Here is a 25,761-nt window from a genome sequence, read left to right as displayed (position 1 = left end):
ACTCTATTCCAGTACGGATATGCAGGTCGTTCTTGTCTACGCGATAGCATGATAAAACGGTATACGTCACTTTCAATCGCGCTCTGTTAAAAAGTGACGGATATTTTGTAACGTGGAATAACCCATCCATAATAGGTCTGCAGGTGCAGAGTGGCTATTGCCTACATTTGGCATGTCGTTTCATCCTCTACTCACCTATGATGCTGATTCTACTCACAATTTTATCTAGACAATAATAAAATAATCTGACAAATAATTGCAAGTAATTATAAAAGATACAGTTATTTTATCGATCGATTCTATTCATGACCCAACCTCGTACCAATTACCCACTACAGTGTAGTTACCGACACGAACTGTCATGATAATGCAGCTATAAAAAAGAAACTGCTTCTAAATCAGCTGTTTAGTCGCTTTTTGTTTTTACGGTTAGATAACGCTGCAAATCGGACGGTAATTGTTTCTAAGTGGTTTATTAGGACATTTATTACTGCTACTTTGTTGGTAAATCTTCTTCTTCTTTTATTTTAATGGCGGTCTGGCCAAACAAGTTGGCACAAATTTGCCAATGTCAAGTGTTTTGATGTGTACACCTGCGAACAAAGGACAACACAAACATATACCCACGCCAACCAACCAACCAACGTGAACCAACTTTTTAGTTGTTTTGGTTGTTAAACCCAAATAAAGGTGCGTAAAATGCGCCGTTATTTGGGTTGGGATCATTTTGATTTCTTTAATGTAAGAGTCAAATGTGGTATCAGCTTTCATTTAATACCCCACACATGTATGTGACGTGCAATACATAGTTTGGGTGCAATACGCACAATTTACACTACTTTGTACTTCTTGGTCTTTTATTATCTGTTAGTCTTTTATTGGGTAAGTGGGCAGACGATTGAGAGTGGTCTTGGCCCTCGCTCCGGGTCTTTCCTTATGCAAAGGTTGTCCATCGCGGTTCAACGTGGCAACGCGGCGAGCGTGATGACAGAGTGATGAGCTCTTTTGCATCTGTAGCGGCGCGGGGCGAATATTGTGAATGACTTGACTTATTGTCCTATGTCCCCTAGGTGGGGCAGAGGGCGTCCACAGTGCGCCGCCATCTGGATCGGTCTTGAGCTTCGTGCTTGAGTTCGCTCCAAGTCTTCCCGATAGCCTTCGCCTCTGCAACAATAGTCCGGCGCCAGGTCTGTTTTGGACGGCAACGTTTCCTCTTTCCTTGGGGATTCCAGAATATTGTGAATAGTTTTAGTTTATGGTAAGACTTTTGCAATTTTTGTTAGTAGTTTGTAAGATGTTTAAATTGTATTCCTCCTAAAGCGAAATTAATACTTTGTACCTACTACCTACTTGAATTGTTGTTGAATGTTACTTACAATCAATGAATCTTTAAATGCCAGTAAATAACTCACGACAACTGGCGGCACGAGCGCGGCACCCGATTGTAAACGGTTGCCATTGCTACATTATTATTGTTCATTCAGCTTGTAACTGAGAGCCTTGGCTTACATCTTCAAGAATCGTCGGCGGATCGTGTAAATCTTTTAAACACCCCGATTTTTGTTTTGTTGTCGATTCCTTTCGTCAGATTTTGATTAAAAAAAACCGGACAAGTGCGAGTCGGACTCGCTCACCGAGGGCTCCGTACTTTTTAGTATTTGTTGTTATAGCGGCAACAGTCTACTATCACGGTTCGTGAGATACAGCCTGGTGACAGACGGACGGACGGACAGCGGAGTCTAACGCTACGTCTTACGTAGGCGAACAACGCGCGAACGCGGCGCGGCGCGGCGCGGCGCGGCTAAATCAATCCTTTGATGCCCATAGAAGTGTCCTACGTAAGCGATCTCGTTGCGAACGCGGCGCGGCGCGATTTGCACGCGAATGTCGGGCGGCGAGGCGCGGCGCGGCGCGGCGCGGCGCGGCGGCGGCGCGGCGAGACGCGGCACGGAAAAAACAAACCGTTGTTGCATATGGAAGTGTCCTAGGTGAGCGATTTTGACGCGATGGCGAAGCGGCGCGGCGGCTGCGCGGCGCGGCGCGGAACGGGCGCGATCAATCCATTTGATTTTTAGACGCGAATATGACGCGGCTAGAGGCGTTGCGTATATAGAATTACCGGCTATGATTTGATTAGTCGACTCCCGTTTGATTTCTTTATAGGTTTTCCTGTAATCTATAGGCACAAAACTAAAAAATATTCAAATTCGCGGAAATTGGCATAAAAGACTTAACTCCAGTAGCGTCTATGGCACTTACGACTATTCTGAGTTCGCTGTAATAAAGATTCGGCAAAGTAATTTATGTCATTATTTTAATTTTTTTAAGCTAATTGCGAAGTTACAGCTCACAGAAAAGAGCAACTACTTTGGTTTTTAACCGCCTTAAAAAAAAGGAGGTTCTCAGTTTGACCGGTATGTATTTATGTATGTATGTTTGTCCGTGATTTTGATGCGGTTTTCAGTGGGATTGAGAGTGCGAGTGCGAGTGCGAGTGGGAGAGGGAGTGGGTCCCTGTATTACGTGCGCGCAGCAAGATCAATCGATCGTCATAATGAGACAAAAATAAATAAAACGAAATAAAAAAGTAAAAATATAAATAAATCAATTAAAAAAAACAAACATAAAAGCAAAATAACTTAATATAATTTCTTTAAAAAAACCGGCCAAGTGCGAGTCAGACTCGCGTTTCTAGGGTTCCGTACATAATTCCGACTCCCGCTTGACTTCACATTTCTAATAGGTTTTCCTGTCATCTATAGGTAAAAAACTATTTTGTACTTATATTTTTTTTTCAAAATTTTAGACCCAGTAGTTTTGGAGATAAATGGTCATTTTTTGGCTATTTTCTTAAATAACTTCGAACCTATGTATTTTAAAATTATAAAAAAAACATGTCCATCTTTAAGTTACTAATGTACATATGTGTACTAAATTTCAACTTAATTGGTCCAGTAGTTTCCGAGAAAATAGGCTGTGACAGACGGACAGACAGACAGACGCACGAGTGATCCTATAAGGAGTATAAGGGTTCCGTTGTTTCCTTTTGAGGTCCTTCCAACCCACTGAAAAGCACAAAATATTTTTTTATATACCAGACCCCACCCCTATAGGTCCTTGTCCAGTCCCTATCCCGTCGTAAAGCCAATTTCTGCCAAAACGTAATTAATCCATACTATCCATACTATATTAATACTAATATTATAAATATATATAATATTATAAAGGCGAAAGTGTGTCTGTCTGTCTGTTACCTCTTCACGCTTAAGCCGCTGAACCGATTTAGTTGAAATTTGGTATAGGGATAGTTTGAGTCCCGGGGAAGTACATAGGATAGTTTTTATGTCGGTAATCATCCCTGAAGAGAGTGCAAGGGGGGGTGGAATTGAAAGAGTTAATGAATTGCCTAATAATTGAAGCAAGCAATGCGCGAATTGAATCATTGCTATTAGAATTATCCAGGCGCCATACCTACTTTAGCTGCTGTCACTAATTCCACGCAGACGAAGTCGCGGGCAAAAGCTAGTAATATTATAAATGCGAAAGTGTGTCCGTCTGTCTGTCTGTCTGTTACCTCTTCACGCTTAAACCGCTGAACCGATTTTCATGAAATTTGGTATAGAGATAGTTTGAGTCCCGGGGAAGGACATAGGGTAGTTTTTATCCCAGAAATCCCTCTTTAAAGGGGTGAAAAAGGGGGTGGAAGTTTGTATGGGGAATCAACAACCTTTTCTTCAACAATTCAACTTCTACTTCTCTAACTTCAACTTCTCCAACTCGAACTTCTCCAATCTTTTCAACGTCGTCAACTTCAACTTCTTCAACTTCTTCAACCTTTTCAACTTCAACTTTAACTTCTCCTACTTCAACTTCTCCTACTTCTTTCACTTCTTCAACTTCATCAACTTCTCTAACTTCAACTTCTCCTACTTCTTCAACTTCTTCAACCTTTTCAACGTTTTCAACTTTAACTTCTCCTACTTATTCAACTACTTCAACCTTTTCAACTTCAACTTCAACTTCTCCTACTTCTTCAACTATTTCAACCTTTTCAACTTCTACTTCTCCTACTTCAACTTCAACTTCTCCAACCTTTTCAACTTCTACTTCTCTAACTTCAACTTCTTCAACTTCAACTCCTACTTCTTCAACTCGTCCTTCAACTTCTCCTTCTTCAACTTCTCTAACTTCATATTCTCCAACTCGAACTTCTTCAACTTCTCTAACTTCATATTCTCCAACTCGAACTTCTTCAACTTCTCCAACTTCTTCATTTTCTACTTCTATAACTTCAACATCTCCTACTTCTTGAACTTCAACTTCTCCAACCTTTTCAACTTCTTCAAGTTCTCCAACCTTTTCAACTTCTTCAACTTCAACTTCTTCAAATTCGACTACTCCAACCTTTTCAACTTCAACTTCTCCAACTTCCTCAAATTCAACTTCAACTTCTCCAACTCTAACTCTTCCACTTTTGCACCTTCTTCAACTTCTCCAACTTTTTTTAACTTCTTCAACTTTTTCAACTTCCTCAATTTCTCCAACTTATTTATCTTCCTACTTCTTCAATTCATCCAACTTCTTCAAATTCTCCAACTTTTTCAACTTCTTCAACTTCGACTTCTCCAACATCTTTAACTTCAACTTCTCCAACTTCTTCAACTTCAACTTCTATCACTTCTTCAACTTCAACATCTCCTACTTCTTCAACTTCAACTTCTCCAACCTTTTCAACTTCTTCAACTTCTTCAAATTCAACTTTAACGTCTCTAACTCGAACTTAGTCAACTTTTTCAACTTCTCAAACTTCTTCAACTTCTCCAACTTAAAATTGTCCAACTTCAACTTCTCAAACTTCAACTTCAACTTCTCCAACCTTTTCAATTTCTTCAACTTCTCTAACTTCAACTTCTACTTCTTCAACTTCAACTTCTTCAACTTCGACTTCTCCAACTTCTTTAACTTCAACTTCTTCCACTTCTTCAACTTCATCATCTCCCACTTCAACTTCAACTTCTCCAACCTTTCAACTTCTTCAAATTCTCCAACCTTTTCAACTTCTTCAACTTCAACTTCTTCAAATTTAACTTCAACTTCTCCAACTTCCTCAACTTCTCCATCTTCATTTTCTCCAACCTTTTCAATTTCTTCAACTTCTCTAACTTCAACTTCTCCTACTTCTTCAACTTCGACTTCTCCAACTTCTTCTACTTCAACTTCTCCAACCTTTTCAATTTCTTCAACTTCTCTAACTTCAACTTCTACTTCTTCAACATCAACTTCTTCAACTTCGACTTCTCCAACTTCTTTAACTTCAACTTCTTCAACTTCAACTTCTCCCACTTCTTCAACTTCAACATCTACTTCTTGCAGTTATCCAACCTTTTCAACTTCTTCAACTTCAAATTCAACTTCTCCGACTTCTTCAACTTCTCCAACTTCAACTTCTCCAACCTTTTTAATTTCTTCAACTTCTCTAACTTCAACTTTTTCTAGTTCAACTTCAACTTCGACTTCTCCAACTTCTTCTACTTCAACTTCTCCAACCTTTTCAATTTCTTCAACTTCTCTAACTTCAACTTCTACTTCTTCAACTTCGACTTCGCCAACTTCCTTAACTTCAACTTCTACTTCTTCAACATCAACTTCTTCAACTTCGACTTCGCCAACTTCCTTAACTTCAACTTCTTCAACTTCAACTTCTCCCACTTCTTCAACTTCAACATCTACTTCTTCTAGTTATCCAATCTTTTCAACTTCAACTTCTCCAAAATCTTCAAATTCAACTTCAACTTCTCCAACTCGAACTGCTTCAACTTTTTCAACTCCTCCAACTTATCCTACTTCTTCATCTTCGACTTCTTCAACTTCGACTTCTCCAACTTTTTTAACTTCAACTTCTTCAACTTCAACTTCTCCCACTTCTTCAACTTCAACATCTTCTACTTCTTCAACTTTAACTTCTCCAACCTTTCAACTTCTTCAAGTTCTCCAACCTTTTCAACTTCTTCAACTTCAACTTCTCCAACTTCTTCAAATTCAACTTCAACTTCTCCAACTCTAACTGCTTCAACTTTTTCAACTTCTCCAACTTCTTCAACTTCTCCAACTTCAACTTCTCCAACCTTTTCAATTTCTTCAACTTCTCTAACTTCAACTTCTCCTACTTCAACTTCAACTTCGACTTCTCCAACTTCTTCTACTTCAACTTCTCCAACCTTTTCAATTTCTTCAACTTCTCTAACTTCAACTTCTCCTACTTCTTCAACTTCAACTTCTTCAACTTCGACTTCTCCAATTTCTTTAACTTCAACTTCTTCAACTTCAACTTCTCCCACTTCTTCAACTTCAACATCTACTTCTTAGACTTCAACTTCTTCAAGTTCTCCAACCTTTTCAACTTCTTCAACTTCAACTTCTCCAACTCGAAATTCTTCAACTTCTTCAACTTCGACATCTCCAACTTCTTTAACTTCAACTTCTCGTACTTCTTGAACTTCTACTACTCCAACCTTTTCAACTTCTTCAACTTCAACTTTTCCAACTTCTTCAAATTCGACTACTCCAACCTTTTCAACTTCTTCGACTCAACTTCTCCAACTTCTTCAAATTCAACTTCAACTTCTCCAACTCGAACTTCTTCAACTTTTTCAAATTGTCCAACTTCTCCAACTTTAAATTGTCCAACTTCAACTTCTCCAACTTATTCAACTTTATCAACTTCTCCAACTTCTACAGCTTCTCCAACTTCTTCAACTTCTCGAACCTCCAAGTTGGAGTGGAGGTGGAAGTGATGTTAAGATAGAAAAATATGGTTGTCTGTAAAGTCGGTTTACGGACGATAATTTTGCGTGATAACGTCATAAGAAAACATTACCATTACATTACGTAACGTTACCATGGAGATCTGTCCACAAAGTTACCATGGAGATTTGTCCACAACGTGACACTTTTTCGTGCATGCTACCGGTGTTCATCGATTTATAAGACGTTATCACGTCAAAATTAATTAATAAATAAAAGAAAATAATATCTTAATTTCGTTACAAATAAAGAAAGTTCGCATTTTTGACTAATTGTAATTAGTCATCCATTTTGGGGGCGAAAAGAAGGAAGTAATAAAAAGCAGATTTGTTTAAAAATTACTAATTCCACGCAGACGAAGTCGCGGGCAAAAGCTAGTACCTAATAAGCAAATTAATAACCACCCGGGTAATTGTGTACTTGTTTTTGATGGCGGTGCCAATTCAAAATCCCAGTAAACCAAAATTTTAGACAACGAAGAACGCTGCACTTACTTTATGCAAGTAACCACATAAAGACACAGTTTACTCATAATTTAAATACGAATTTACTAAAAACCGTGTCTGCGTGCGGCCATGGCGATCGTGGAGTGTCTCCCTAGTCGGACAAGGCCGCCGCGCCGCGCCGCGCCTTCGCCGCGTTCATGTGTGAGTAGGACACACCTATACGTATCAACGTTTTGTTTCACCTCGCCGCGCCGCGCCGCGCCGCGCCGCGCCGCGTGTTCGCCGCGCGTTCGCCGCGCCGCGCCGCGCCGCGCCGCGCCGCGCCGCTTCGCGTCTAAATCGCTCATGTGTGAGTAGGACACACCTATACGTATCAACGTTTTGTTTCTTCCTCGCCGCGCCGCGCCGCGCCGCGCCGCGCCGCCGTCGCGAGTTTTTCGCTTACGTAAGACGTAGCGTTAGTAATAGGGTCCCGTTTTACCCTTTGGGTACGGAACCCTAAAAATTATATACCTATAGTTTTATTTTATTACTTTTTTTAATAAATTTTTCTGGGCTGAATAAATACGAAATCCCTATTTGGGACAAAAAAATATACCTACCTATAGTCTGTATCTTTAGGTACCTATTTAAATAAAAGTAAACAAAATCTACCCTCAAATGGCTCCTAAAGCCAGTTGAGGGTAGATGAAAACATTACATGATCAAATAAAGTAGGTTAAAGTCAGGTCGTTCAGTGACAGATCCAGACGGTTTTGTATTTGGTTGGTTAACCAATAAATGTTATAACTACCCGAAAATGTACAAATTGTTTGTTTACTTTTATTTACATACCTAAAGATACAGAGTATACATAAGTTCATATTTATATCATTTTTCGTTGAGTTAAGAAAATACCGCACGTTTTCGTTATTCAACGAAAGATTCTGTAGAACATACGATAAAATTGCACTTATATATACAGAATAGGGAACTCTATTTAGAGTTCGCATTTTCTGTCAAAAAAAGACAACAAAACAAAAATCCACCCGAAAATCTTTTTAAAGACTAAATGAAAAAAAATTGTATTCAATAGTGAATTACATACCGTAAAGCTGTCATATTTTTGTTTGAACATGTACCTAAGATGTACATGCCTTAAGGCGATACCGAAAATAACGCAGTAAAATGCATAAAACCATAAAATAATTGTGATATCAATGACGCCACGAGCATGACGCTCGGAGCGGCATTCAGATTCAGAAGATCTGTCATTGATTTGATGTGTGTTGCTGCGTGTGTGCGTCTCTGAGTATGTGAGTGTGTTCGCATACTTATGGGTGCGAGCGCCTACAGAATAATAATGTATCGTACCAATATAAAATGAAAATGTATCACACTGTTAGCAAGGCAGTTAGCAACCTGAACACTGCTAGGTTTCATGGAGGAGCTGGGGTGGCCAGCGTAGTGCTACCTCGTTTTCACGCAAAATAGGCACAAATGATTGTCGATTTGTGGAAAATGCCCAGTACAACTAATTAATCAATATAAAATCAATATAATATAGTTGTAAAAATTGTAATCCGGCTTGATAGTAGGTTGCTCAATTACGTGATTTATTCAGCGTTCAGCGTGCCAAATGCGAACCTTGGCTTACTTCATACTTCATGGCTTCATGGTGCATCGCCAGTGGATCGTGTAAACGACTAAGTTTAGTATAAGTGAGACTTCGAAATAAACGTATACGTTCCTATAGTGTTGTACAGTCAAATGTGTAAAAATATGGGTGAACTTATCATACTGAAAAATATGTCCCATTACCTCTTATCTCAGCGAATTAAGAACCATGGGACATATTTTTCAGTAAGGACATATTTTTACACTTGACATGACTTGACTGTCATAATATGTCGTTATTCATAAACATTTTTCTAATCTAATAAGCCATTGATTAACGTTTAAAATTTGACATTTTTAATTAAGTATTTGATATAGACAAAATACAGGTTAATTCCTATTTTTTGCGAATAAATGGATTAGGGTTCATTAAGTCATCATAGGTACAATTGATTCGTAGTATTTTCTCACCATCAAAATGCATAGAAGTCGACCCACCATCTCCTTTTTATCCCAGTTGCCATCTGACATAGTGTCCCGTAGGACCCATTCAGCATTCAGCAGGTAACAATTTTGACCCAACCTATGATAACATTTTTACTAGTTTAAACTATCTATGTTAGCTACAATAAAGTTTGTAAACGTTTGGTTGCGTTTCTATAATTAGATTTGTTGCTATCGGCAAGTAGGCCAAGGGCTGTGGTCACCGGCCATTCAGCATTCGAGTCGGTAATCTGTCGCCATATTTACTCGCGGTTCCATCTGTGCCGGAACTAAACTTCAGAACAGTGTGTTACTAAATACATCTTGATGGGATCTTCAGACATTTTAAGGCAGTTTGTTTACCTACCAACTAATTGAATCACCCTATACTAGTAGCAAAGACATATGTAACTTCGTATAAGACGAATAAAGTCTAAGGAAAAAACGTGCCTCGGAATTCAAGTAAAAGTCATTCTCGAATAGGTGGCGCACACACCTTTAGCCTATCCTCGGCTAGATGGCGTGACGACACCGTTTCATATTTAACAATTTTAACACATAGATATCAATGAATGAACATGGATCAAAATGATATAAAAATTATAAATTCATTTATCCATATATATACATTTTTTGATAACTTTATACGTTTTCATTTTGAGTTTTAGTCGTGTGTTGATAGATGGCAGTAAATTTACAGTGACTACAAAATTTACAATGACAGGACCCCTCTATACTATCTATTCTTTTTGCTAGTAGTTATATAAAACCTCAGCTGAGCTCAGAGAACGGAGTTTTTGAAAAGTCGTAGCGCTTTTTAGATTACAGTACGATTACCAAAAATTTTATTAGCAATCTTGAGGTCTTTCTCTAGGCCACTCTAGGGACTTCAGCGATTCGAATCCTGAGTTTTTGACTTTCGCTCGATAGAACATAGGTCTCAAATGCACTTTAAAAAAATATTAAAAATTTTGCACAAAAACGACAAATATGAAAATTACTAATTTCAAAAAATGAGCCATATTATGCTTGAGGGAACTCTGCGATTACTTTTTTTTATTATTAAAACACGAAAAATTAAAAATTTAAAAACATGATATCCGCGGTCCCGAGCACGCACATTCATTTCGCTCACGCTTTCGCTCAGTGAGATAGATAGAAGAACACGAACCTACAGGGCCTTAAAGTGGGTACTTATAATACGAACCTACTGAGCCTTAATAAAGTAGGTATACCGAGTGAGCGAGTCCGACTCGCACTTAGCCAATTTATAATCAGATGACTATTTGATTGGTTCAAGTGGACAATCGATTCTGGCGCCGGTGGGGTTAGATTGCATTTGTGCAGTTGCAACTGCTGTATCTAGTCTTTTTGTTCACACATTCATTCATTCACACACACACACATTCATTCATTCATTCACAGACACATTCATATGTGTCGTATCGAACAAAAAGGGTCCTAATGGTGCTCCTACACTGACTGTTATATTATTATTGGGGTTTGACAACGAGCTATGGAGCGTATCATATTAAGTGTCAAATTGGTTGATCGAGTCCGAAACACCACGCTGCGCTCCAAAACCCAAATCGTCGATGTAGCTCGGAAGGCGGCCAAGCTAAAATGGGACTGGGCTGGTCACGCCTGCCGAATGCCGAATGAGTTGTGGGGTAAAAATGCTACAGAGTGGGAGCCCGAAAACTCAAATCGGAGATCTAGCAGACCCCGTCGGCGATGGCGGGATGAACTAGACTCCTTTTTGAAGGAGTGGCCAGCATTGGAAAGAGATATGTGGAGAAATTGGGGGGAGGCCTTTGCCCAGCAGTGGGACACGTAAGACTGTTATATAACGTTACATAAATATACATATAACATAATGTGACATGATAGTATTTATAGTGTTTTATTATGTTGTCCGTTGACCCTATCACAAAATTTACAAAATGTTAATAACTGACAGTGTGGGAGTACCATTAGGGTGATCTTGGTCTTTGTATTAAGTTTAGTTTTAATTAGTAGTTATAGTTAGTTTAATTTAGATATACCTACACGCAGCTGCAAAAGTGCATGGCCACTTTATCAATGAGTCCATTCGTAATTACTGTGTACTTGCCCAAATATATCTCATGAAACCCGATTAAAGTATTACTATGGTCGAAATATTATGACGAAAATGTTTCGTTTGTGGTTTTGTTTGGTAATAAACAGTGCAGTATAATTTCGAACAATAATATTCTATTAAATATTCTCACACTTAGTATTCTAGTCCATATCAGATAAACGTGATATGAGAACGAATTATAAAGTTACATCATTCAACACAAACGACAAAAAAAAGTGCTACTCGGCTAATCAGTTTATAACTACTAACGCCATCTATCGTAACGACGTGTAAACTATTGCGCGCGAACGTGTTGGCTAATTTCGAGCTCTACCGCAACTGTCAGGATGGCCGAGCGGTCTAAGGCGCCAGACTCAAGGTTTACCTTGCCCGTAGTACGGGTATGAGCTGTTCTGGTCCTCTTTGAGGGCGTGGGTTCGAATCCCACTTCTGACAATACTTTTTGCTTTTTTGTTTTTGCATTTTTTTAATATTATGTTCAGTTTATATCATGTAAAAATATGGGTGTACACATCATACTCAAAAATATGTCCCAGTCTTATGTCAGCGAATATTTTTTTTATTTATTTATTAAGAACTATGGGACATATTTTTGCGAAGTTATAGTACCCATATTTTTACACTTGACTGTACACAAGTTAGTCTCATTTGTTTATTAACATTTAGTTTTTTTTTCGGTTTCGAAGAGTGTAAGTTATATACTTAAACTTAGTAGGTATGTACTTTATTTAATTACACAAACGGGTCTACCGCGATATAATTTCATTGTTTTTACCTTAAATTCCGACGTTTCAGCTGAATTGCACCAGCTGTGGTCACGGAAAGACGGTATGAAATTATATCGCGGTGGTTACATATCAGAATACCGAAAACTTATTTACCTAATGTTGAATCACCTATGCTTGATTCACCTAATTATTTTTAAATTACCTATCGATCATTTTACCTAAACATTGACTGACCTAAGTTTATAATACCTAAGCTCAAATAACCTAATGGACTAAACACCTAAGGGGCTGTCCATAAATTACGTCATCGATTTTTGACGATTTTTGACCCCCCCCCCCTATAATCATCCAAAAATCATGCTTCAAATGACCCCATTTCCTCCTACTTCATGCTACCGTCATCCGATGTCCAGACCCCCCCCCCCCCTAATTTGAAATGACGTAATTTATGAATAGCCCCTAATGCACGTTTTACCTACTGCACGTTTCACCTAAAGCATACCTAATGCACGAATCACCTATACCTGATATGCCTAAAGGACGATACACCTAAAGCTGATATACCTAATGAACGATGTACCTAAACTTGATTTACCTAATGGACAAAATACCTAAAACTGTTAAACCTGTCGATATGCCTAATGCACGGAATACCTAAAGTCTACATACCTAGCACAAAATTCATATCATTTTGCCGAATGATCAAGTGGCAACTCCACCCAATAAATGGTATGATTTCCCAACCTTACAGTAGAAACTGTTTGTTTGGATAACAACTTAAAAATACACTTTTTGAAACGCTACTTTTTAGGTAGTAGAATGATTTCGTAAGTCTAATACAAAATTAGTTATCTTTTCTTATCTTATCAAAAATTCAATTTTTGTAAGTTAACATCATGACGATGAAATAAAAGTCGGTTTTGGCACTGTTTGGTCGCAGTTAACCTAACACGCTCCTCCTCGCTTTGCTCGTCGTCGCACCTATCTCGACTCTGTCAAATGACTAGACCTTATATTATAATAAAAAATAGTAAGCCAATTGAATGATTTGGCTAAAAAAAATATACCAAATGTTGTATGTCCTAATAATATTCTACTGAACCATAATAATATTTTTGATTTTAGGTATTTCGTTCATTAAGTTCATCGACTTCAGGTATTTCGTGCATTAGGTGTATCGAATTTAGGTATTACGTTCATTAGGTATGTTAACTTTAGGTAATTCGATCATTAGGTAATTCGTGCAGTAGGTGTGTTAACTTTAGGTAATTCGATCATTAGGTATACCGAGTTTAGGTATTTCGTGCATTAGGTATATCAACATTAGGTGTTTCGTGTATTAGGTATATTAGCTTTAGGTATTTCGAGTATTAGGTAAAACAATCGACCATAGGTATGATGAGCTTAGGAAAGCCAGTTGTAGCTGAAACGTGCAATAGGTAATTCGTTCATTAGGTGTTATGAGCTTAACTTAATTGATATTTTTTTTATTTTATTAGCCTATGTGTGTGTCCCACTGCTGGGCAAAGGCCTCCCCTCTCCCTTTCCAATCCTCCCTGTGCTGAGCAATTGATCATTAGGTATTTAAAAAAATAGGTGAAACGAGCATAGGTGATTCAACATTAGGTAAATCGATTTTCGGTATTCTGATATGTATCCATCGCGGTAGACCCGTTTGTGTAATAAAATATGTGTACAAAACGCGAGAGTTTAAAGTGTTATACTTAGTACTTTGTTGTTTAGTGGCCTAAGCCTTTTGCGTTTTACTTTCAGGAGGCGTGGTGTGACACAAACAATTCTAATACTTTTTTGTTTTTTGCAGGCGGTCCCATCGTCGTGTGGCATGTTGCGGGGCCTCACCGCGCTGCTGGCGGTAGCCCTTTGCGCCGCCACGCTGGACTCCGAGCTCGGCGTTGGCAAGGCCATCAATATATTTATGAGGTAAGACACAATAATGAGGTTACGAAAATTGAGGTACGTATCGAACTTATGGCTAGCGGTCTTTTGCGCCGCCACGCTACTCCGAGTTCGGCGTCGGCAGGGCAGCCAATATATTATTTATAAGATTCAGCAAACCTCTGTTACATGTGGTATCTTTCTAACAAACACAAATGTCAAAATTACAGAAATGAAGAGATTAATTATTAATGCATTATCAAACTGCACAACGGGACTTAATCGCGTATTTAAGTTTTAAGATTTACCTCCGACGTTTCGAGGACGGCGTTGTCCCCGTGGTCTCGGAGAAGACTGGCTCAAGTTGACATCAACATCTTCTAGCCGCGCGAGTTTTTCGAACTACCCGCACTTGGTCTTGTTTATCAGTTTGAACGTTTTGCGCACTAGGGATGTCACTCTGTCGACACACAACACTAACGATATTCGATTTATCGACTGTCGATATTCGTTTCCGCTTACATTTACTAATGACTGGATTCCATGTGGATGAGATCTTAAAACTTAAATACGCGATTAAGTCCCGTTGTGCAGTTTGATAATGTTTAATAATCGTGAAAGTTTAAATCAGTTAATTATTAATGGTTTGTTAAAAACTGCCTTATCACAACAAATGTCTGCCTATAGCTCACCCTCCAAAACTTAATAAATTGACATCAAAACCTCACGTTTCAGATATGGCTACCTCAGCATATGCATGCGAGTGGTCCCCCGCAACGACACAGAAGGCTGGGTGTTCCGAGAGCCCACCGTCAGCGTGTTCAGAGACGTGGAGCGTCTCTCTGTGGCGCCGAAGCCGCGGCAGGCCAAGACCCTGTTCGACGGAGACTTCCATATGGAGTTCTGCGATAACCTGAAGCAGTTGTTGCAGGCGTACTTTAGGGATTTTAGTTTTGAGAGGTAAGGTTGACAGATTTCCTCAGGTCTTAAAAACCGCTAGAGTTAGACCAAGAAAAGTCTGCAGCGATTTTGATAGCCCACGCAGTGCAATTGTTATTTTATACGTCATAATTTCATAGAAGTTTAACGTTTAAAATAATACTTGTACTGCGTGGGCTATCAAAATCGCTGCAGACTTTTCTTGGTCTAACTCCAGCACTGTTGATGAACCGATACCGAACGAGGTAAGTTAATTAAGTTAAGTACCAATTCAGTCAGGTTTTCTCGAAGATTATATTCACTTCACTGTGCACTGTTAATTGTCTGTTATTACACGCTATTACACGCTGCACTTCTATCTATGTCTAGTCCTATTTATGAGGTAAACTATTGAGGTAACCAAAACAAGTAGCGGTTTGTTTGCTAACTAAGACTTCCTATTGAACCGTTCGTCCACACTTTAACTGTCAATTCGTAGGTATACCTTATTGCCAAAACATAAGGTTCACCAATGATCATTTAAGAGTGTCGCTATTAGAAGATTATAACTAGCATAACTGTTGTTATACTAGACTAGACTGTTGTGTAGTGTTGTTAAACAGGATTTAGATATTTCATAAACATCTACTGCTTTGTCGATTGATATTCGTGATGTTTATAACGCTTCCATACTTGGTTGAAATGAACTTCATTACTAAATCGAATAAAACACATTCGCGCCGATAAAAGAGGTAATGCGTAAGGTCTTGTATAAAACAAGTAAATTAAGCCCTTCTGGATCGAAGGCAAATGTTGTGAAAATGAAAATTGAATCGATCGATCCTTTTGTAATGATTGCTATTGATTTGCGGTCATTGTGAAATTCTGTGAATTATATTTGCAACTATGATTGTAGTATTTGAAGTTGAAGGACCGTTGATTGCAGTTTCGACGGACAACAATGTTTCGTAGGTAGGTACCGAGAAATTCTGGTACGAGAGCGAAGCCGAACCGAACCGAAGACTCTGTTTTGGAAATAGCACAGCATACTCGGCTAGTGCAGTGAAATAAAACGAGTCATTTTCTTAGCATTGACCCAGCTCTTTTGCCTTTCGGTTTTCAAGCTAGGGAATCTACCAAATACCTACTAACAATACTTTATCGTTATGTTTTTTTAAGTGTCACCTACTCATAATGACCTCACCTTAATTGAAGACAGCGCTAGGTAAAAACTCAGCACCACGCTGAATTGAGGGTCACTTTGTGGCAATGGGGTTGGCCGGTCGAAGTATTTAGCAGATGGCGCCAGCATAGCTTGCCCTGTCAATCCCTAGAAGACTGGTAATCGCGAATTTATTTTATTACCTTTATTTACCGACGTTTCGACACAGGTTTCACTGGTCGTGGTCGTGGCTCTAGAAATGTGACAATTTATTTTTTAATGGCAAGCTATGATGGCGCCATCTATACAAACCTTAGACAGTTGCCAACGGCATTTAAATGTATTATTTCTTTGACTTTCTTCAGTGTTGTAATATTTATAGTGTCACAAATAAATTAAAAATTGATATTGGTTCCAGGTTAGAGCGACCATGGCGAGCATTCACAGCGGGCTGGCCGACGGACATCATGGCGAGGAACCTGGGCATCAATTCCTCCTTCATCACGGGCGACCACTGCTACGTACTCGTCAGGGTCTCAAGGTACTAAGCTTGCCCCTGGTCCAAGTATCCTTTCAGTCCTAAATCCCAAAATTAAGGTACTAAATACTAAACAGGGTACGTATAATCATATTTAAGGTAATCTATCCAATTTTCGACAATTAGCTAAAAATAAATCTTCAAAAAGTTTTTGCCAGCAATGGCTACCTGTGACCAACATCCACTATCTCTATACCTGTACATATAAGTATTATGTAGTTTGGAGCGAAAATAGTCGACCGTTCCTAGTATTTTCGTCGCCGATCAAATTGGTTAGTATTAGCTATGGAATTGTATGGATGCTTACAACTCCAAGTGTGACCTTACATTCTGTATAAACCACACATGAGCGTTTCTTTTATTTTTTGCCATTTTATACGTGTCCCAAAATTCAACGATAAGCTGGCACCAGAAGATGGACCTGGTCATGACTACTCGAGGAAAAACAAAAAAAAAATTGAAAAAAAAGTGTCCTAAAATTTCCATAAATTTTTCATAATTTCCTTTTTGTTACCGCCATACAAAGTAGGTATATGGGGAAATGGTAACACATTAGGAAAAAAACTCTGGGAATTTTTTTATCCCATTAGTATCGAAAGAGCTCGTGATTCTGAGTAGAAATAACACAAAAGTGGCAAAAAAATCACAATATTTAAAAATGGGAAAAAATAAAAGAAACGCTCACATAAACTTCCAGGTACCGTGAAACAGCCAAGCTAAGCGACCTGCCTACCAACATACCGGTTGAAGACGTGGTCTTCGACGCTATCCAGGACTCCACCATCGGGGACACGGTCTCCATCGCCGACTTCATTAGGAAATATGGCTCGCATTACATATCCAGCTACATAACGGGGAACTCGCTTTATCAGGTCTGATATCGCTACTTTTACTATAATCATTACTTTTTCTATAGATAAAGTTATAGAAAAAGTAATGCTTATAGTAAAAGTACTTTTTCTGTAGTTAAAGTTATAGAAAAAGTAATACTACCGATAACCGGCACACCCGATATGTCAGTAGAAAAAGGCGCGAAATTCTAATTTTCTATGGAAGTTCAACCCCTCGCGCCTACATTTTTTGAATTTGCCGATTTTGAAAGTACATATTAGAATTAGACCAAAAAAAGTCTGCAGCGATTTTGATAGCTCACGCAGTGCAAGTGTTATTTAATACGTCATCATTTCATAGAAGTTTGACGTTTAAAATAACACTTGCGCTGTGTGGGCTATCAAAATCTCTGCAAACTTTTTTTGGTCTAACTCTGTATGAACAACGGCTGATTGAATGAAGATCACAACTATCACAAGTCACGAATCAAATTGTTCCTACCATAAATTGTATTTTTTTCCAAACGTGATAAAGCACGTGTCGTCACCGCTGTTTGATCACATGACATCCATTTCCTTCCTACTTATATTGAGTAAGCAGGACGGATGCAGGACGTGATCGAAAACGTGACGATTGTTTTCAAAACTTTGCGATAATCTAGTTTGTTTAACTTGACTTTGATTTTTACTATTTTTAGTATAGGTACTGAAACGAATGAATGATTAGAGATAATCAAAGAGTACTAAAGTAATAATTATTAATTATATTAAATAAAGTATATAAGTAGTAAGTACAAGTACTTTACTCAGATATTTGATTGCCGCAAACAAGTGCTGCATGATACCCGACGGAGATTGAAATACTTTTAAATTAAAAATAATCTAGGTAGGAAAGTATATAGGTACTTAGGTACCTACTTGAATTTATAATTTATCTACTTATTTTGCTTAATTTAGCGCCACTTGCACCATCCCACTAATGGTTTAACCGATTAAACCCGGGTTAGTGAGATGGTGCAAGTGGCGCTTAATGTATTTTAATATAATGAGAAGTTCAAAGAATTTGCCAACAATAAAACTATTTAAAACTTAATTCATTAATACCTATTTTCCGATGTGAGATTGTATGTATAGCTCAAGAGGCCGATTTTTGAATTTCGATCGCTCGATTTCGTCACTCGAAAATCGGTCGAAAACGGCGAATTGCTAATTTTTGAAATACGAGCGATAGAAATTGGGAATCGAGTGGTATTTCTATTAGTAGAATTTAAATGCCTCGTAGTGGAGATATTATTGAACGAAATACACGAAATAGAGCGGTCGAAATTCAAAAATCGGCCCCCAGCCCAATCCTTTCAACTTCTCACCTTTTTGTGACTATGCCCAGGTATTCGTGTTCACACGGAGCGTGTACTCTCGTATCAAAGACCGTGTCAAGTCCAAAGGCGTCACTAACATCCCGCCGGCGGAGATCAACAACTTCTTCTCGCCGTTCTTCGCCGAACACATCGGCGCGGTCAAGGTTTGGACGGACGCTGTTACATGCACTTGAAATAATGGAAAATTCTATCGAACACTTTAAGAACTGCTTAGACTTAGTAGCGCCATCTGTGTGGCTGATAAGTAACAATGACCGGCAGCGCCATCTTGCGGTGAGTAGCAGAACTATTAAGTAGTTCCTACTGGTAATATAAGATGGCGCTGTAGTTAATATTTACTTGTTCGATGGTAAATCATACTAATTGGAAAAGCAGCTTTGGAATTGAGTATATTTTAACGAATTAGTAACATAGTTTTATAATCGTTACGTTAGAATTTTCCTTCAAGTGTTCTAAAATATGGATCATCATCATTTCTCGTGAAGATGCTTTCCAATTTCGATCATAAGTGTCATCAAAACTTCTTTTCTGTGTTCATCATTTTCTGACCATTTTCGATCCTGGACATTCAAATATCTACCCATCACATTACTTCATTACTTCTTACCTTTGCAGCTCGCTTATCATTCTCGCCTGGGTCTGTATTCCTAATTGAAGGTAAAAATGTAATAAAAGAGAAAATAGTACTTACTTACTCGTACGAGCAATGAGAATTAAAAATCTTGATTTTCAACGCTATACTCATCACGAGAAAAAGTGGCATAAACAAAGAAATTATTTGATTTTTTACTTTATTTAGTTGCTTTAAATGTGTCAATAATAGAACCTCTAATTTGTGAAAAGTGTTTTCTATCTTACACAAAATTGTTGTCACTATTACAAGTTTATGATTAAATTCGAATGTGAAACTTGGTAAAAGTAATGAATGATGTAGTTGGATATACGTAATACACAATACTTCGGCCTAAACTACTTAGGTACGTATTTATAAACCAAAGAAACACGAAAAGAAGTTTCAGTCCAACTTTGCCCACTGACGGAGTACACGTTCCAAATTTGAAACTTTTATAAAATAAAAATCGTGAATCTTGTCTATGCTCTCACTCCAGGTGTTTGTGTTCTCTAGAACGGCATACTCTATGATAAAAGAGAGACTTAAAGTCAAAGGCGTGGCGGATATCACCGCGAAGGAGCTTGAGGGCTACTTTTCGCCTTGGCATGCCAAGCATATTGGACAGATTAAGGTAATCGCCATCTTTCGTGAGAGCTTGCAACTTTGCCCACTGTTTTTTAAATATAAATGCCTACCTAATAGCTGGTGTAAAATTAAAACAAAAATGCCACAAACAAGTTCAAACGGTATACAATTGAATGAGCTTTGCAATGTAACATACGGTCGTTATGTTTAGTGAATTTGATAAGCTTAACTTCTGTTAGCCAAATTCTAATAAGGCATAAATGCAAGATTTTACTTATCATATTTTTATAAATGAAAAAAGTTTAAGAAGTTTTTAGTAAATATTTTAGCGGACGGAGAATTTTTTGATTCCATCCGAAGTGTATTTTTTTAGTAACATATTTAGCTATCATATCAGATTTAGAAGTTGTCCTATATTCCAGAGTACTTACCTACATAATATGAAGCTTAGCTTATCAGTTATCGCCTACATACAAACATCCGTTGACAAAGTTGCTAGATCTCACGGCTGTTCTCATTTGTTTGATAGAATTTTGTTAGAAAAAGTATGTAGGCGTCAAGCATAAGTTGCTACGGTAATGCTATAACTATATGCTTTCAAACTCGAAGGGTAGGATGCGACAATTTTGCGAGATGTGGCGTTTTTAGGTTATAAATTATATGGAGATGACAGGTGTCATCCTACCCTTCGAGTTTGAAAAATATTATAACATGAAATTATGTTATTTTGCTTGTTTCTTTCTGTGTCTCTTTCGGACAAGGAGAGAGGTAACCCAACTATCGATTTATGTGTTAATATAATTTGCTTTATCACTATCAGCCAGTTGGCTGAATCTGTGACGTGTGATACAACTGAGTAATAAATTCTATTAAACAAATGAAACTACCAATCATATTTTCAGTGTGCATTTATCAAATTATCATAGTCGTAATTGAAAAATGTGTCTTAATATTTTACATTGCCATTGACTAAACTAAGCATCCAACTTTTTATCTTATCATTAGGTACCATTGTCATCGGCTCTTTCATCTGCATTTTTCCTCATTTATTCATGACGCATAATTGGGTATTATTGAACTTAGATAGATGACGCAACTTTGCCCAGTAAATGAATTTAAGATCACATAAATTTATATTCTATGCACTTTTTGTTTTATATTGATAAAGGAAACCTTTAATACGGGTTTTGATTAAGTACCTAATCATTCTTCAAAATAAAGGTTTTTGCGCATAGTTTTTGCAAAACTAAATTCAAACCAAAAGCTAACACTATCCTTTTCCAGGTGGCCAGCGGCAACAAAACAGTTGAAAACTGGGCCATGAAGCGTCTCCGGGTGCACTACTACATATTCTCGTACCCCAGTCTCCTCAAACTGCACGGCGAGCCGTCTCTCCTGCGCAACCTGGACTCGCTGCTGGGCAACGAGGCCTTGTTGCAGTTGGAACTGAAGACGTTATCGCCTGCCTTCAAAGATGTGAGGAAGAAACGGTGGTTCGAGGAGGTGATAGACAATTATTTGAAATTGTGGGAGAGTAATATGTGATGAATGGTATTTTTAGGTTATTATAGAATATTGTTTGCAGTTAAAGTCGTTTAGTTTGGTTTGAATGTTTTTATAAAGCCATTTATATACGCACACATTATACGGATTGAATTATTATATCGAGATACGTATTTTGAATTTTAAATATTTATCCTATCACATGTTGTTTTTTAAAAGATATATGTTGTTGCTTTAATGGCAGGTATTTAATTTTTTTTCAATCCATTAATTTAGATCATTATTTTAGATTGCCTAGTCTAATATTATATCAGCGTATCAACCCTTTAATATTATTTAAACAAAATCAATAAAATAATATACCAATGTTAATTATAGATGCTTATTCAACTATGTTAAACGGTTTTAACTGTAAGATGAATGATGTATTTTAATACGTATGCAATAAATAAAAATAGTTCAATAATAAATTGGTGCTAAAAAAAGCTGCCGGCCAAATTGAAAACGGAATTATGCAATTTAAATTAATTTTACATACAATTTTGTCTTGTTATTCTGAAGATAATATGAGTATGCTCGTTTTCGATTTTAGCGCAATTTGCTAAGAAAAGGATGTCTGTTTATCATATTAACTGCCATTTCATGTTTAAGTACAACATTTTTTCATTTTATATCTAAAATTGGACGTAAATTTAAACGCAGGTACATGTTTGGAATACAATTTAAAATATCATCTTCCTATTTTGTGATCCAATCTCGAATTTACCAAATAATGACTATAATAAACGATATATTTGTGAATTTATATTTTTCCCTAGCATTACATATAAAAACAAATTAGATATAATATTAAATGTGATTATAGATATAAAAATGACAATGTAGACGCAGTGAATTGAACGAACTACTTATAAATATAAGTTATAGATATTATAAGTAATTTAATGTTGTCAAATTAATTTCGAATAAGTAAAACACTCCTAAGCCATTCTAAATACGAAATACCTATAAATTAATTAAGTATAATGTTTTGGTCGATTTGAAATATTACATTGTTATAGGGCTTTTGCTCAAACTCGTTGGTGAAGACATTTTAGAATAATTGTAACTTAATAGTTTGCGAATAGGTACCTACTTTCTGGTAATGCTCAACTACAGCTTGACATCACTTAACCTTTTTTTATGTCTAGGTAGAACAATAACTTGATACTCTTGGTAGGGTCATTGCGTCAGTTCACCGTCCAGGGGGGAGATTTTTGAATTTCGACCGCTCGATTTCGTGTATTTTGTTCAATAATATCTCCATTACCCGGCAATTGAATTCTACTAATAGAATTGAAAACGAGTGGTCAATACCACTCGATTCCCAATTTCTATCGCTCGTATTTCAAACATTAGCATTTCACTGTTTTCCGCCGATTTTCGAGTGACGAAATCGAACGCACGAATTTCAAAAATCGGCCCCCTTTGCCTGTTTGCGTCTACTTGGCGTAGTTGCCACAAAGAATTGTGTATAATTTAATTTATGCCTATATATTGAAATTATACGCAATTCTTGAAATTATACACAATTCTTTGTGGCAACTACGCCAAGTGGACGGAAACAGGCACTGGACGGTGAACTAACATAATGACTCTATTATGGTATATGAACCTGACATAGAATTCTTCTAATACCTAAAATTTTACAGCAGGTACGTAACACTTAGTCATTCTATTCTATTTTTGTATTGATCCTATAAAATGGCACACGTACTACATTCAACAATTTTGCAATTTATAGTAATATTTTAAAGTCATCAATGTCATCATCTGACATTCAATCATATAATTAAAAAGAGTTTTATTAACATATACCTAACGTTCATCACAAATTATACTTGAAATTATGAATAGTTTGCTTCTGATTCTCCTTCTCATATTCGTCCAAAAGATAGACTAAGATAGCAAATCGTGCAATTTAGTGTTGTAACGCAATGCGGGATCAAACTTGAGAATGCATTTATTTTTATGTATAATTACTATAATTAATTAGTCCAGTAAGGAACGGATGTAAATATTTTTTGGTAATTAATTAAAAAGTTAAAGGAATAAATTGATTTATGACTGAAAAATTGTTTAATTCTCATGTTTAAGATTAAATCAGGAGTTTGATTTCCTTACCATTTACTTAGTACCTAAAGTGTCATTCTATGGAACTTGCTAAGTAGGTATGTAAACAAACCGCCATATTGAAATTACCAAAGAATGACGAATTTACTAGTGACTTTATTTACCTACATAGTTAGCAAGTTCCATAGAATGACACTTTAACATGTCACAGTCTCGATCAATATGAAAGCCGGCTCTCATATTAAAGTTACAGTGATAAACGAAATGGTACTTACAGTAAGTCCTTGACCGTACCTTCAAATGAGTCGCTTAACTTCAAACTCGGGTAAATCCATCTGTCAGGCCCCTGTTTCACCAACGTGACAGGTGCGACGAATTGTAAAATCACTGTTGCTGACGTCACAGGCATCCATGGGCTACGGTTACCGCTTACCATCGGGCGGGCCGTATTCCTGTTTGCCACCATCATTGTATTATTTAAAAAAACTTTATTATATCGGATAAAAACAGATATTTCTCCTGCGAGGTTTCTGACAATTGTCACAAGAAACACTACAATTGTCACGAAATTCCGACATATGTGACGTTCCACGGGAAAAGGTACCTTATGAGGGTTTCTAGTTTCGGAGATATGAAATGTTTTGTAAAGAGGTGAAAAAATGCTCAATTTTTTTTTATTGTGTGATCTGAAACCTTAATGCGTAACGTTTGTTTACCTGTTTTTATTTTTGTTATAAGTTAGTTATAAGCCTAGTAATGTCGTCTCAGAGTTTAGTAGAAAAGGTACCTTATGGAAAAAAGATTGAAAATTCCCAAAAAAACTAGTCAATACGGGAAAAGAAGTTTGGTAGAGAACTGTATTAGCATTCTGCAAAACTAATTTGATAATTTCAGTTCTGGTTGGGGCGCCTCGCAAATATTATAACCGTACATCGACCGACATCACAAATCCAAGTAGCCTGCTATTATACCAAAGTTACTCTCGTCAAGTCTTTCTTAACTAGAATAATCTTCATTTGGTTTGGTCGCATGCAGTAAATCAGCCATTGGTTTGCTGAAAAATGCCAATACCCGATGCATTACCTTATGGAATATCTGAGGTCATTGAACCTCAATGCCTCTTATCTTCAATAGCAACCGAAATATATTATTGATAAGAAATAGACGATTTATACCATTACCAAAATATTATTAGTTTATCCTAACTGTTCCATCATCATCATCATCATGCCTCATCATGTAACTTAATCACAAGGTACCTTTTCATTACATACAAATTATTGGTCTTTTTTAAGATTATTATGACGAAGAACTAATTAAATTTGGGGCAGTTTAATGTAAATTAATATTTTCTATTCATAAAAGATAAACTGTAATATGATTGATATTTTGTAGTGATGTATTATTAGATTTATTTCCATAAGGTACCTTTTCGTAAATGTATGGAGCCAATACTGTTATTGTTATGTAAGTTTAAAGTGGCATAAGGGGTTAAATATAGTATTTAGTTGGGGTTTTAGGATTTATTTCATTTGAATGACAGAATTTCTTTCATATGTGCTCAGAAAAATTGATTGTGTGTCACATTAAAAGTAAAAATATTCAATTTTGTGATTTTATATGAAAAAGTCAGAAAATACATTTTCACCTCTAAATCGGTATTGTTTTTTGCTTAAACTGTCTGTCAGTGTCGTTTTCTAATAGATAAAATTTAAATCTTGAGAGCTCATTGCAATCAATCGTGAAAATGAAATAAAACTTTATTTTCAAGAGATTGGTTAGTATACACATAAATCAGTCGATATCAAAAGTTTCTATTTGCATTACAGAACAAGTCGCAATATTTTTTTAATCTCAGATATATAAGGTATTATTATTTGTAGTCAACTATGTAACTTACTTCAGGAACATAGTTTTTTAGGCGGCTAAACTTAAAACTTCTCTATCGTAAAGTTGCTCATTTCACAACATTATTTTCAAAAAATCATATCTCTGTAACTACGCAACCTAGAAGGTTGATCTTTTGTGTTATCGATAGCTTATTTAT

The 25,761-nt window shown here is 37.0% G+C and overlaps 1 protein-coding gene and 1 non-coding gene across 2 annotated transcripts in view; both read left to right on the top strand.

Moving 5' to 3' along the window:
• LOC134794968 (torso-like protein) overlaps nt 1-23,716 on the top strand; it is an 88,705-nt gene extending 64,989 nt beyond the window's left edge. Inside the window, exons 2-8 of the mRNA XM_063766840.1 lie at nt 14,001-14,119; nt 14,810-15,034; nt 16,573-16,695; nt 17,390-17,564; nt 18,910-19,044; nt 20,011-20,145; nt 21,384-23,716. Coding sequence (XP_063622910.1) covers nt 14,022-14,119; nt 14,810-15,034; nt 16,573-16,695; nt 17,390-17,564; nt 18,910-19,044; nt 20,011-20,145; nt 21,384-21,644 — 1,152 coding nt within the window. The 5' untranslated portion in view covers nt 14,001-14,021 and the 3' untranslated portion in view covers nt 21,645-23,716. The remainder of the gene's footprint in view (nt 1-14,000; nt 14,120-14,809; nt 15,035-16,572; nt 16,696-17,389; nt 17,565-18,909; nt 19,045-20,010; nt 20,146-21,383) is intronic.
• Nucleotides 11,771-11,885, top strand: Trnal-caa (transfer RNA leucine (anticodon CAA)). The gene is made up of 2 exons: nt 11,771-11,808; nt 11,841-11,885. It is a non-coding gene; the product is annotated as a tRNA-Leu (tRNA).
• Nucleotides 23,717-25,761: the final 2,045 nt, after the last annotated feature.

Source organism: Cydia splendana, chromosome 11 (assembly GCF_910591565.1).
Source record: "Cydia splendana chromosome 11, ilCydSple1.2, whole genome shotgun sequence".
Classification (NCBI taxonomy): domain Eukaryota; kingdom Metazoa; phylum Arthropoda; class Insecta; order Lepidoptera; family Tortricidae; genus Cydia; species Cydia splendana.
Note: the sequence above shows the minus strand (reverse complement) of the source record. Positions and strands in the feature narration are given on the sequence as shown.